The sequence below is a fragment of the Labeo rohita genome, unplaced genomic scaffold, assembly GCF_022985175.1.
Source record: "Labeo rohita strain BAU-BD-2019 unplaced genomic scaffold, IGBB_LRoh.1.0 scaffold_609, whole genome shotgun sequence".
Lineage (NCBI taxonomy): Eukaryota > Metazoa > Chordata > Actinopteri > Cypriniformes > Cyprinidae > Labeo > Labeo rohita.
Window position 1 is genome coordinate 26,272 of NW_026129534.1, and position 14,830 is coordinate 41,101.

The 14,830-nt window shown below is 39.1% G+C and overlaps 2 protein-coding genes, 1 long non-coding RNA gene and 1 pseudogene across 3 annotated transcripts; 2 read left to right on the plus strand and 2 right to left on the minus strand.

The window, feature by feature from the left end:
* Positions 1-1,823: 1,823 nt before the first annotated feature.
* On the plus strand, positions 1,824-2,611 carry LOC127161269 (uncharacterized). The gene is made up of 4 exons (XR_007827002.1): positions 1,824-2,104; positions 2,189-2,251; positions 2,334-2,402; positions 2,488-2,611. It is a non-coding gene; the product is annotated as an uncharacterized LOC127161269 (long non-coding RNA).
* Positions 2,612-2,691: 80 nt separating this feature from the next.
* On the minus strand, positions 2,692-4,085 carry LOC127161267 (putative nuclease HARBI1; annotated as a pseudogene).
* A 1,910-nt stretch (positions 4,086-5,995) lies between these two features.
* LOC127161266 (nuclear factor 7, brain-like) lies at positions 5,996-9,294 on the plus strand. The gene is made up of 6 exons (XM_051103913.1): positions 5,996-6,582; positions 6,958-7,053; positions 7,282-7,512; positions 7,594-7,616; positions 7,699-7,817; positions 8,180-9,294. Exons 1-6 carry the CDS (start codon positions 6,187-6,189, stop codon positions 8,665-8,667), a joined length of 1,353 nt encoding a protein of 450 aa, XP_050959870.1. The 5' UTR covers positions 5,996-6,186; the 3' UTR covers positions 8,668-9,294.
* An 834-nt stretch (positions 9,295-10,128) lies between these two features.
* LOC127161270 (uncharacterized) lies at positions 10,129-13,059 on the minus strand. Its single transcript, XM_051103920.1, has 5 exons — positions 12,863-13,059; positions 12,676-12,779; positions 11,647-12,377; positions 11,234-11,551; positions 10,129-11,076 (listed from the first exon to the last, which is right to left on the minus strand). The coding sequence occupies exons 3-5, from the start codon at positions 11,975-11,977 to the stop codon at positions 10,976-10,978; spliced, it is 750 nt and encodes a 249-aa protein (XP_050959877.1). The 5' UTR covers positions 11,978-12,377; positions 12,676-12,779; positions 12,863-13,059; the 3' UTR covers positions 10,129-10,975.
* Positions 13,060-14,830: the final 1,771 nt, after the last annotated feature.

Below are 14,830 nucleotides of genomic sequence, written 5' to 3' on the forward strand. Positions count from 1 at the left end.
TTACTTCCCCTGAAATTAATCAATAAATCAGTCAATATATTTTCTGTAATGATTTGTTGTTTCATCAACCTTCCGTCTCAACTCACGAGTGACAACATATACTATGTTATATATATAACAATACTATGCTATTGTATAGAGTTTTTTACATATATAAATTATTTTCATATACTCTTTGAAATGCAAATTTATCTACTGGCAAACAGATGCTTTTAATTGTGGTTGTTTTGTTTAAACACCATCTCTTATGCTGGGACATAATAGAGAGAAACATCCCTATTGTAATACAGCCTTCATTGATTCACCATCATCATTATCTTGCTTGCTCTGAATCAGATCTGAAGTAACTAATTATTTCATACTTGACTGGTCTTTGTTTGGGATCTTCAGTGTTTGATTGTGTTTAAGGTGGGTTTGTCATGTATTTTAGTTCTGTGACCTAGTATTCAGTTTGTTTCCTTACTTTTTCATTGTTTGATTAGTCTGTACACCTGTTGTTAACTTCGTTAATTGATTGGTTTGGTCTGTTTAAGCTGTGTTTTCAGTTCAGTTGCTTGTTATGTGTTATGTTGTGCTTGGTTGTTCTTATCCTTCCTTGAGTTTGCTCCTGAGTGTTTTGTTTCTTTTTGAGTTCTGTTAGTAAAACTGCTGCATTTAAAACCATTTCTCTATTTCTGCAACCCAGCCATGATAGAATAACACACCCAAAATTTATGGATCTAGCAGCAGTCAGAATCCTCTTGCTCTGGAGCCGGAGTCTGTCACAACTGAAGCACCAGCATCATGGACTGACCAGTGGATCATCTGTGACCAGGGGCCTGTACCATGAACGTAGATGGACAAACTCAGAGTTACAGGATTAGTTTTGGGTTGACAAATCCAAACCGATGCAATCAGGCATTATTGGTACCATGATGAAGCTCATCAACTTTCTTTGTTAACCCAGGCTTTGATCCTTAAGCATGATTACTTGAGGCGCGCACGTGCACATAAAAGAGTGACGTGCCACCGAACAACCAATTGCGTTCGACATGGAGAGAGGGAGGTCCTTATATTTCTCCGCTGAGGAGCAAACTATTATAATGCAGAAATACAATGAATTTAAGCACGTTTTACAAGCGCGCAGTAATACCGTGTCTGCTGCCAAAGCGAGAGAAGACTGTTGGAGAAAGATTGCGGATAGCGTTAATGCGTAAGTTAAATACATATTTTATACATCAAGGTCTAATTATGTATATGTAACGTTAGTTTATGTATTTGCACGCCCGTAAAAATTATGCTAACACTTTACAATAACAGTGTAATTGTTAAAAGCATTCGACCGGACAAATGAAGAATGATCACTAAAGTTGTAGTGTTACTAACTTATGTTATTTCAATATGCTTTCACTACTGAACTACTGTTAACAGTTAAAATAATTTTAAATGCTTACACACACACACACACTCACACACACATATATACATATATATATATATATATATATATATATATACACATATACATAGACATATACATATATGCTATATGGCTATATAGTATAGGGCTATGTATGTATATAACTATATTCATATGAAGGCATTGTGTAAATACACAAAATTACAAGGTATTTTTATTTGTTTATGTAAATGTGAAAATGATACAAGATCATATTACTTGACTTTATTTTTAGATGCAACCCAAACTCCAAACGTACTTGGCAGCAGATCAGGACAAAATATAAAAATATACTTCAAAGTGGTGAGTATTTCTGATGATGTGTGTTTTTTTTTAAATGAGAACATTGTATCACAAACGCTTCTTAGCAGCAAAGAGAAAAAAGTGTGACGGCCGAAAAACAGGAGGAGGACCACCTCCTCCAGAATACACTGTGGCAGAGGAGTTGGCTCTAAGTAACAATGAGGGGCGACCAATAATGGATGGTATTTCAGGTGCTAGACAGTCTGACCCTGGTGCTGGCTCCTCTAAGCAAGTAACAGTGGGTATGTGTCCAAAGCCTTACTACATTATTTATTTTTGTATTACTAACTATGTTATGCAGTAGATGGAAACACAGTGGCCCTGCTAAAGCCATCACACATACATGCAGTCTCCCAGACAGAGGTCAGTATACAGCAAAATGAACACTTTGAACATAACCTGTTTTACAACATTTCTGCTTTACATAGGCCTATTTTTCTTATTTAGAGTGTAACAAATGAGGAGACACTGTCTGCCTGTTCTGAGACTGAAGGCACTGGGCTTGCTGAGGTGAGTGCTGTTGACTTAATTATTGCACACATGTGAATGTATAGCAATAAAGTGACTCTGGTCCTTTTTTCATTTGTTGTAGGATTTTTCACAACCTACCGCTGAACCTGAGGCCTCTACCTCAATGGGATTCAAAAGGAATGTGAACAAGGTAATGCTTAAACATTACCTAACATTAGAAAGTAGAAAGTGCAATATTTTGTCATTTGATTAACCTTCAGTTTTATTGGTTTCAGGTGGAAACTGACTCAGTCAGGGCCCTTTACAAAAGAAAAATGGAAATAGACTGTACACTGAAGGAGCTTGACTGTGAGCTGAGGAGACTCCAAATAAAAAAAATTAAACTGGAGATTAAACAGCTTGAAAAACAGATTTCTGTACGTACACTATTAACCAACTAACACTTTGGCATGAATACAGAATTTTTATTAACGCTACTTTCTCTTGCTCTCTCTCCTTGCTCTACAGCCACATAACCAATAAAAAAACAAAACATCTGTAGTTTCAGTGTGCTTAAGTAAAATATTGTGTTGTGATTGCTTCTCTGACAGCTGCACCAGCTGGGTGGTCAAGTGTGATGGGGTCAATTTCATCAGGGAGAAGCTGGTTTAATGCTGGTACTCGCTCCTTTCTGATAGTGGCTATGTTGTGCAGAATGGCACATGCAGCCACTATCTGTGATGCCCGTTCTGGCGACACTCTTAAGTGCCGAAGGCAGTTGAAGCGTGCCTTTAGGATGCCAAAGGTCATCTCTACCTTGACCCTGGTTTTACTGAGGGCCACATTGAACCGGTTTTGTGATCGTGTCTGGGGGTCAGGATAAGGGGTTAGCAAAAACCTCTGGCATGCATATCCCCTGTCTCCAACTAACACACCATCAAAAAGCCCTGTCATAAGACAGAAAAGGAAACATTGTGAAAATGTCGCTGTCACATTTTAAAAGAATACTTTAAAGTAGTCTGTAGTGTTCCAAATGTAACTTGCCTTCCTCAAAGCGTTGACACAACAAAGACTCACGGAAAATTCGTGAGTCATGCACTGAGCCGGGCCACTTGGCATCCAAGCTTGTGATCATACATTCATGATCACAAGTCATCTGCAGATGAACACAGTACAGTAGATAATTAAAATGCTATTTTTTATCTAAATACTCACCTAACTAAAGCTAAAAATATCACAATCATAGTACACCTACCTGAATATTAAGGCTGTGAAAAGACTTCCTATTTACATAGTCTGCCTCATGGTCTCCTAGAGCTGTGGAGATTGCAACATGCGTGCAGTCTATTGCTCCTATGACTCTAGGGAATCCTTTTAGATAAAAAAATGTACTGTATTATAGTAAACATGTAAGTGTTATAAGAGAAATAAAATTATGTGATTTTATTAATATATCTCACCTGCAATTTTATAAAAACCCTCTTTAATTGATAAGGTCGATAAAAAGCCAGGGAATACAATAAAGCTGTTTAGGTAGCCTTGCAGAGCGAGGACCACCTTACGAATGGTTCGACAAACCGTGTTTTTTCCTAGGTGCTCTGCATCACCGATTGCATACAAGTATGTTCCGCTTGCAAAAAAACGCAACGCAATACATACCATTTGCGTTACAGTAAGGGCATGGCTTCGACGCGTCAGATTTGTTAATGTGCGGCTCTAGAAGTTCGCAAAGATACAATATGCCTTCGGCGGAAAATCTGTATCTTTCATACAAGTAACTATCAGGGAAGGCAATGGGATCCTATCTGTCCCTAAAAACTCTTTCTCTGCGAAGCGCTCTTCGAACAATTTGCGCGGAAATGTTCACGGGATTTCTCAGAAAAGGACAAGCCATTGCAACAGACACTAGAAATTAGTTGCGTCACTTAAATGTTCACTACTGATTGGTCAAATTTTGTTTTGAGATCTCGAATCCAGAACTTAACCTGCCCCGGAGCAGGTTAGCCGTGCAGCGCAAGTTACCATGGCAATGAACACCAACTGAAGCCGAGTTTCTTTCATGGTACTGTCACGGGGGCGGAGCAAAGCGACAGACACAGTGGGTGTGACGTCAGGCCTCGGAGAGGCTTTTATTAAACAATAAAACAGAAAGTGTCCAAAAAGGGGGAAAAAGTGTCCAAAAGAAAAAGGGGGATCTGGTGTCCTCGATGTGACGGGGTTCCGTGAAGGAGGGGTAGTGTTCCGAAGGGAAGGGTCCAGGTAAGGGGCGGAGTCCGGCGGCCGCACGCGCTCCCCACTCAGGTCCGGGGTGCGAGGGGCGGCGGCTTCTCTAGCGGCATCGTCCTCCTCCACCTACGTGGCGCTTCTGGGGGATATCACGGCCCGGCATCTTGGCCCGTCAGCCGTCACGGGTGCGGTCCTCATCCGAACCCGCGGGGTCCGGCAACTCGTCCTGCGGCGCTGGTTCCCTCTTCACCCCTTCCTGGACCCACGAGGACACCAGCGTGCATGCACGGGGAAGAGACCGGTCTCCTGAGGAGAGGCGCGCTCGGCATTTTAACAGCGGCGGTGATGAGGCTTCATTCACATCAGGTGTGCCCCATCACACGCCGCCAGACCTGGATGTTTCAGCGCCCCTCCTCCTCCCACACGCCCACTCCCGTCGGGAGCCTGGTGAAGGGCGGCGATTACTGACGGGGTGCAGCTGACAATAAGGGGGGGAGGCAGCCGACTCGTCACAGTACCTAAAACCCAGCATTGGTGCAAACTAATCCTAAACTTACCTGGCTAGCCAGCTAATCCGGCTTCATGGTACAGGCCCCAGGTGTGTGAGTGGCAACATCACCTGTGCCAGTAAATTTAGCATTAGAGTTTGAGGGCATATCGTATACCCCTTTAACCACGGCTGGTGAATCACTACTTAAAAACATTGAGAGTGAGTGAATGCTGACTGTTTCTGTTTTCTGCACCAAGCCTGTTCCTGCACACAGCACTGAAATTTGAGTTTCTGCCTTGCTTCCTATTCTGGATGTCTAAATCCAGTGAGTTCCCTCCCTGTTCCCTTCCCTCAGCCAGGAGAGCCGTTCATGGTTATGACCATCTTGAATTCCCCTGTGACGTCTGTCTGTTCACCCCCACCTGTATTGGCCTGTCCTCTATCCCTGCCTGCACTGCACATCTCTTCGGCTCCTGCTCTGCTCACTAGTGATTCACCTTGGTCTGAGTCTTCACCAGCTCAGCCTTCGACAGTTGACCTATTAACTTCACCTAGGACAGGGGCCACTATCCTGCAGAGTTGAGCTCCAATTAACTATCCTATTTAACACACCGGAACCAGCTAATCAAAGTCTTCAGACTTACTAGAAACTTCCAGCAAGTGTGTTTAAACTGGTTGTAGCTAAACTCCACAGGACACTGGCCCTCCAGAAGCAGGACTGGACACCCCTGACCTACAACCTCCATGATCATCACTTCTCATAGGCCTATTGAGCAGTCAGCTCCACCTGGGATGGTTGTCTCCACCTGGATCTCCACTGTTCTAATGTTAGTTATCTTCTGTTGTTTATTTTATTTAAGCTCTGTGTTGTGTTGTGTTGTGTTGTGTTCAGTTCAGGTCTTTGTTATTATTACATTGCTTGGTTGTTCTGTTCCTGCCTTGAGTTGTGTTTATCACTGACTTCAGTGTGTGAAGATTTTAAATGCGTTTTATTAATATGTAACCTGAAGAAATCCTGATGTTGTCATCAGACCAAAGGTGATCAGAAACTCCACCCTCTTACAACACTTACCAGGAAGAGACTGACTTGCTATTTCTCCTTTCTGTCATTCTGATTTTCTTCTTTGATGAAAACAAAAACGAAGAGAAACACTGATGCATTTGAGAATATTGTTTCTGAGCAGACAGCAGATATTCGTAATTCTCTGGCTTTTTCATTTTTGACACTTGCTCTGAAAGAGAAAGTAAAGTTTCGATTGCTGGAGTTCAAACAGTGAAAATGTCTTCATCAGCTGAATATGACTATAATTGTCCCGTGTGCTGTGAAATCTTCAAGAATCCTGTTCTTTTATCATGTAGTCACAGTGTCTGTAAAGAGTGTCTTCAACAGTTCTGGAGAACCAAGAAAACTCAGGAGTGTCCTGTCTGCAGGAGAAGATCCTCAAGAGATAATCCTCCAGTAAATCTGGCATTACAAAACTTGTGTGAGTCGTTCCTGGAGGAGAGAAATGAGAGTCGTTCATCAGGATCTGAGGAGATCTGCAGTTTACACAGAGAGAAACTCAAACTCTTCTGTCTGGAGGACAAACAGCCTGTGTGTTTAGTGTGCAGAGATTCAAAACAACACATCAATCACACATTCAGACCAATAAGTGAAGTAGTTCCATCATATAAGGTAGGTAATTCTCTCTATCATTTTATTCAAAATAATGGAAAATACTCTGCCTCTACACTATTTTCTTCTGTTTTTGTATACACTATAGTATCATACTAAAGTGTAGTTACTGCATACAACCTTTGAACCAAGTTCATGCTGTTAAAAAAGTTTGATTTAAGTGTATTTTGTATTTACTTAGGCTGCCTTTTCTTTATGTTAGGTTTTCATTTCTGAATCAATTTAGTATGAGATATACACACACAGATACATAAAGAAAAAAAATCTGGATGGGGCAAATACTTTTTCACAGCACTGTATGATCACTATATCCTTGTCTCTTCACTGTTATCTGGGGTTTTATATTTGTAATAAATTTATTTTGTTCAATTCTAGGAGGAGCTCAATACAGCACTGAAGTCATTACAGTGGAAACATCAATACAATGAAAAAATTAAAAGAGAGTTTGAGAAAACAGTTCAACACATCAAGGTGAGGAAACAGAACCAAGAGTCATTTTCAGTACAGGTGGAGGATCACTATACACAATTATGATTTGTTATATTTGTTATACAGTTTAATATTTTTTGTAAATGACAAACAGCAATCTGCTTCTAGATCTGTTATATGTCGGTGTCTGAGTTTCTCTTGGATCTGAATGATGTGATGTGTTGATGTGTGTTGATTGAGATGATTGAAGTGAATGTGATTTGATTTCAGTCTCAAGCTGAGCACACAGAGCGTCAGATTAAACAACAGTTTGAGAAGCTTCACCAGTTTCTCAGAGATGAAGAAGAAGCTACAATCACTGCACTGAGAAAGGAAGAGGAGCAGAAGAAGCAGATGATGAAGGAGAAGTTGGAGGACATGAACAGACACATCTCAGCTCTTTCACACACAATCAAAGAGACGGAGGAGATGATGAAAGCCAATGACATCTGCTTTCTAAAGGTCTGATTTCAGATCATCCATTGATTGATTGATTGATGATTGATTGAGTTCTTGATGATAAATGTTGTGTTTGGTCTGCAGGAGTTTCCAGTCACGATGGAAAGGTGAGTGATCTGCTGGTGTCTCTGGTCTCTCTGCTTCTGAAGCCAAAGCCACTGCAGTTCTGACTCCTGAATGTTCTTCCAGAGTCCAGATCTCACAGCCGGATCCACAGACGCCTTCTGGAGCTTTGATTCATGTGCCACGTTACTTGGGCAACCTGCCGTTCAGAGTCTGGAAGAAGATGCAGGACATTGTCCAAAACAGTGAGTCTGGAGAAGATCTGTGCTGTTACACATACACTGGAAATGACACATGAGGGAATATTTACAGATTTCAGCATTATGTGTGAATAACCAGATGAGCTACTACACCAAACTGAGCCGTAAACAAGAGAAGAACAACTTGATATTTACAGTTACAGTGATACAGCAGATCTCAGTTCAGTTTGATTGATTGGCAAATCTAAAATATTTACTGTAACAACACTGACAGCGATCAGAGGAAAATGTCTGATGTGTTTGATCAATAGGACAAGTATCATAATTCATAATAATCTGTGTACGTTTCACTCTTGATCATTATATGAACATCAGAATAAAAGCAGCTGTTGATTGTGTCTCATCAGCTCCTGTGATTCTGGATCCAAACACTGCAAATCCAGATCTCGTCCTGTCTGATGATCTGACTAGTGTGGGAAACAGTGGGAACAAACAACTGCTTCCTGATAATCCAGAGAGGTTTGACAGGTATAAATGTGTTCTGGGTTCAGAGGGTTTTAACTCAGGAACACACTGCTGGGATGTGGAGGTTAAAGAGAGTCCATTCTGGAGTCTTGGAGTAACTACAGCATCAAACCAAAGGAAGGGATATGATTTCTTTAACACTGATGTTTGGAGTGTGCGGTACAGATTGTTTAAGCAGTTTGGTTTTCCTGTTGAACAGTATCTTCAGCGTGTGAGAGTTGATCTGGACTATGACAGAGGAACGGTGTCATTCTCTGATCCTGTAACTAACACACATCTACACACATTCACAACCACCTTCACTGACACAGTCTTTCCTTTCTTCTGGTGTGGTTACTCTCTGAGGATCTTACCATTCAGTAGTCAGTAAAGTTACACCTGTAGGTCTGGATTGACCTACTTTCATCTTTTAATTATAATGTTTCTAATATTTGTAATCCATATCATAAATTTATTAGAATGTTTCTCATGGTTTTTCATTTTTGAAACCATCATTCAGAAAGACAAAGTAAAGTTTAGATTGCTGGAGCTTAAACAGTAAAAATGGCTTCATCATGAATATGACTACACCAATCAGGTATAACATTGACAGTTGACAGGTGAAGTGAATAACACTGACTATCTCTATCATGGCACCAGTTAGTGCCTACCTACCTAAGCATTGTTGCAGACCATGTACACCTTTTCATGGAAACATCCCAGAGGAAAAACTATTTGCTCATTGGTTGCTTTTTCTAAGCTCAGGAGACATAGTTGTGATTCTCCTATGTTTCTTGATTAAGTGTCAGCTGTTTATCAGATGTTTCTCCTAAAATTCCTTAGGAGAAACAAATATAGACGCAAATGAGAAATGTCTAAGAGAGTCAAAACTGAGATTGTGGTGAGAGAAGCTTGAATTATCTCTTTATTGTCTAAATTAGGTGTCAGCTTTGTCTTCCCATGTTTCTCCTAAACTCCATTAGGAGAAATAAGAGTAGACACAACTGAGACATGAGAAATATCAGAGACTTAATTGAGAATCTTATTTAGCTCTTGTTGTAGTATCAGCAGTGTCTCAGATGTTTCTCCTAAAAGCCACTAGGAGAAATAAGAGTAGACACAACTGAGACATGAGAAATATCTGAGACTTAATTGAGAATCTTATTTAGCTCTTGTTGTAGTATCAGCAGTGTCTCAGATGTTTCTCCTAAACTCCATTAGGAGAAACAAGAGTAGACACAACTGAGACATGAGAAATATCAGAGACTTAATTGAGAATCTTATTTAGCTCTTGTTGTAGTATCAGCAGTGTCTCAGATGTTTCTCCTAAACTCCATTAGGAGAAATAAGAGTAGACACAACTGAGACATGAGAAATATCTGAGACTTAATTGAGATTCTTATTTAGCTCTTGTTGTAGTATCAGCGACGTGTCTCAGATGTTTCTCCTAAACTCCATTAGGAGAAATAAGAGTAGACACAACTGAGACATGAGAAATATCTGAGACTTAATTGAGATTCTTATTTAGCTCTTGTTGTAGTATCAGCAGTGTCTCAGATGTTTCTCCTAAACTCCATTAGGAGAAATAAGAGTAGACACGACTGAGACATGAGAAATATCTGAGACTTAATTGAGAATCTTATTTAGCTCTTGTTGTAGTATCAGCAGTGTCTCAGATGTTTCTCCTAAACTCCATTAGGAGAAATAAGAGTAGACACAACTGAGACATGAGAAATATCTGAGACTTAATTGAGATTCTTATTTAGCTCTTGTTGTAGTATCAGCAGTGTCTCAGATGTTTCTCCTAAACTCCATTAGGAGAAATAAGAGTAGACACAACTGAGGCATGAGAAATATCTGAGACTTAATTGAGATTCTTATTTAGCTCTTGTTGTAGTATCAACAGTGTCTCAGATTTTTTTTCTAAAACTCTCTTTATTGTCTTGCTGTAATCTCTTTCAAGACTCATTAGAGAAAGTGTTTTCACTCAGAGATTGCTCTTACTAAGCTCAGCATTTATGGTTGTGATTCTCATATGTGTCCACTTTAGGTTTCACATTTGACTTCACATTTTACTCATAAAATTGCCCAGGGAACATACAAATAGACATAAATGAGACTAAAGTAAATTTGGAGAAGACAAGACATCCATGAGACTGTATTAAAATGAAGATGGGAGAGCTCTTTAGTGTCTTGCAGAAAGTTTTATTGCTCAGACGTTAGGCTGCTTTTACTGTGCTCAGTATGAGGTTAACATTTTCTTTACTCATGTAGGTTTTAAGTTTCATTTTACATGCTTAATACAATGGCAAGAAAATACAATATGGAAATCTTTTACAAGGCACTTAAAATAAAAAAAATTACAGAAATTAAATAGTGTTAGATACTGCACATGAGCTATGTTCATACTTTGCAATCTCTGTAAAGACACAGATTTTAATCGTAGAGAAACAAATTTGCTACAATATCAAACTAAAATATATATATATATACAGTTTCTTTTTACACTTTATAAGCAGCATTTCAAAAAAAAAAAAAAAAAAAAAAAAAAAAAAAAAAAAAAAAAAAAAAAAAAAAAAAAAAAATCTAGACTACACTGCAGCACAGCTACATATAGATACTTAAATACAGAAACAGCTAAATAAAAGACCAGTAAATGACACAACATCATTGATGTAACACTACAATTACATACACATTTAAGTTGATCTCATGCGACACTTGTTTATAAGGGCTTTCTTCAGCTTTGACTTTTCAACTGGTTTCCATCCATGACATTTGCCGCAGCTCATGACATAAGCTACAATTGGGGAAAAAGGGAAATGTTACATGAACTGGTCAAGGGAAATACTGTAACTATACTTTTAATCCCATTGTGCCTATAACTAACCAAACATTAGATTAAATGTATGGAACATGAAGTTGACACATTTGATAAAAAGGATTTAGGAACTTACTTAGTATTCCATTTACTTTACTTTTCTCCAAAATTGTCTTGCCCTCTGGGACTTTGCCATGCTTTCCAAACGCTACAGAGTTTGAACATTCTTCATGAGTGAAGAACTGATCAAACAGAAGATGGAAAAGACGAAGACAGTCCTTCTTTGACTCTTGGTGAATAGCTGCTAGTTTGGTAGAGGACAAGAGCAGCCCACTGTCTGGGTAAAGTTCTTGTTGGCCAGGTCTGGTTTGAGGCATCAGCACTCCACTTTCACGTGATTTGTAGTCTTCCATCTTATCTATAAAGTCTCTGAGTGCCTGTAGGTGTTCAAGATCTGAAACAGAAAAGGTAGGAGTAAAAGCTCTTCCAGTGGATGAGGAATTATTAATGAATCAGAAATGTCCCTTTACATGCAATCATTTTACTTACTCATGCTGGACAGCACATCTTTCATCATCTTATTCTCTTTAAGTAATGCCTGTACCTCCAGCTTGCATGTTTCACATGGCTCCCATTGTTTATTTTCATAGGATGTGTTCTGTGATCTGACTGGGGGTTCTTCATATTCCTCCTCAGGCTCTAACCCAAGCTGGTCATCCTGAATTGTAACTTCAGCTGAGGGGTGAGGTATAGACGGGTTATACAGAAGCCCCAAAAATGTTTCTTTTGCGGTTAAGTTATGTGTCATGGTTTGTCTTTGATGTTCATCTAAATCTAATAAACCTGGCTGGTCTTGATTACAATACTCAGATGGTGTCATGGTCTGTGGATTAAAAGGCTTAACAGGGCATGGTAATTGCACAGATTGATGTTGGGTTGGTGGCAATCCTGGAGACGGAGGCTGGGTTAGTGCAGAGGAAGGACCATGTTCAGCTGGTGCAGAAGCGACCCGATTCTGGTTATAAAATGATTCAGCAGATGCATAATTTTTTTTATGTCCTTCTTTGCACCCTTTCTCGGGTCCTGCTTTTGGTCACAGAACCCAATGTGATCTACAGTGGCATTATAAAATTTGTTGTCTGACCATCTTGCAAGAACTCGAGCTCCTGGAATGAGTCCCTCAAAGCTAGTAATTGGCAACTCCTTTTCTGTAAGTATGTCGCAGGTCTTACAAATTCTTGCAGTATATCCATCTTCAAATGTTACAAGAACATAAAGTCCTGTAATTGTAAGAATAAATCCAAAGTCAATAAACAGTCACTAGGAATACAACATTGAAGCTTTTTGATTCATAATAAACCCCAATACATATTTGCACATTACATTTAACATCCAACCACCACAAATTTCCCAAACACTGTAAGCAAGCATATAACTTAATTGGCAGAGTGTCAGTTATTCAAAAAGTCATGGGTTCAAGGCAAGTTTAAGGGACACACAAAGGCTTATTGATGTACAGACTTAATTTAAATGAAGCCTTTAATACATTTGACTGTCAAAACTATTAAACTTATTTACCTTCTCGTTCTTCATTTTGTAGGGCAGTGGCTGGCTCACTGACCTTTGTTTTTTTGATTGGGTAACGGATTCTTTTAGGTATCTCCATCACACTGATCTCTGTTCTGTGGACAAGACCAAATTATAAGAAACAAATTCTCAGTACCATAAACCATGCCTAATAAAAAGATCTTTGTGGGCTACTTACCTTCTCTTTCTGCTTCCCTCACTGTTTAGTGCCATTACACTTGGTGGTAAAATGCCAGTTTTTACAATGGGCAATATAAATGTTGTGTTTATAGTTATTTGTATCTATGGTTTGAACCATCTCCTACTTAAGTGCACCATGACATTCATGGCAATCATTGCTCACAGGTGAACTGCACACCTGATGTAATCAGTGCAACACCTATACTGCCAAGTGAGGCAAAATACTTTAGCTAACAATGTCAGATGTGTTTGGCTAATTTATAAAAAAATCAGTGCAAATAAACTTGCCACAGTATTGTTTCTTTTAATTTTGTAAGCAAGTTATTTGGTTGAGTAGTACAGTATATACTCTTGAGTCACAAGAGAAAGGATGGCGCAAATAACCATTAATCAGTCTCGTTGGAGAAGGAAAATTAAGGACCAATCAAAAATCAAAAGATATAGAAGAAAAATCATCAAAGTGAGAATTTATTGTTTGTTTGTTTGTTTGTTTGTTTTTGAAAGTTTGCACACTTTGGTATTTGTTCTTTTCTTGCAGCAAAAAAAACACTGCAACCTTAGGAGACATGTCAATCCACAGAGCAGATTATTGCTGTGCAGAAGTGCTTGGAGTGGACAATGGCATTTCTCAGACAGAGGGATCTTCTATGATGTACGGACCTGAACTTTGTAATGTTAATGAAGAGTTTTATACAAGACAAGACTACACTCCGTACACTACTGATTGTGATGTGGAACATTTTGATCCTATTCACTGTAGTATTGATGATGAGTGGAATGATGGCACTTTATTTGACAATGACCTTAATGATGATGCAGAAATTCAATTTAAGGAAAAGCCTGGTGATTGTTCACTTTACAAAAATGCTCCTGTATCTACTGCAGAAAGCGTTCTCATTATACTAGCTTTTGCTAATAGACACAAAATTACAGGGAAAGCCCTGAGTGACTTGGTCAAATTGATCTCCCTGCATTGTCCAGTAGAACATCAAACAGAGTGCCTGGGAAATCTAAAAAAAATCAAACAAATCTTTGATAATGCAGGTCCCTCATTTATTGTGCACAAATATTGCAACGGTTGTTATATGTCAGTAGAGAGCGATAACGCCCAGTGTCAGGTCTGTGAAGCAGAGGTATCAACTTCATATTTCATTGAAGTTCCAATTGAATCTCAAATTAAGGCATTGTTCGCAAAAAAAGGTTTTGAGGAAAAGTTAAAATTTAGATTCATTAGACAAAAAAAGGGCCAGTGCAATGTAGAGGATATATATGATGGACAAGTATATCAGAAGTTTTTGGCAGGTGGTGGGTTACTTAGTGATTCCCACAATATTTCCTTACTCTGGAACACAGACGGCATTCCTGTTTTCAAGTCCTCTAAATTCTCAGTGTGGCCTTTTTATTGTATCATAAATGAACTAAATTTTGTTGAGCGTACAAACAGAGAAAACATGATTCTTGCAGGTCTTTGGTTTGGTGAGTCAAAACCATCTATGCTGACTTTCCTTAAACCGCTGTGTGACACTCTTAATAATATACAAAGAGATGGAGTCCTTGTTCAATTTTATGAATCAAATAGTCCCTTTATATGCAGAGTATTAACCATTGCAGGTACTTGTGATTTACCCGCAAAAGCTTTAGTGTTAAATACTATTCAGTACAATGGACATTTTGGATGTTTAAAATGTGAACAGCCTGGCAAGACAATTAAAACAGGAGAAAGGGGACATGTGCATACTTTCCCCTTTCAAACTGAAGATCCAAAGGGTCCTGCACGTACTCATACAAGATTTGTGGAAGATGCCAAGTTGTCATTTGATTCAGAAACCATAGTGCGTGGAGTTAAGGGTCCCACATACCTCAGCACAGTAAATAGCTTTGATTTGATCTTAGGCACAGGTGTTGATTACATGCATTCTGTGCTTCTTGGTGTAATGCGACTTTTGATGCATTTGTGGTTTTCCAC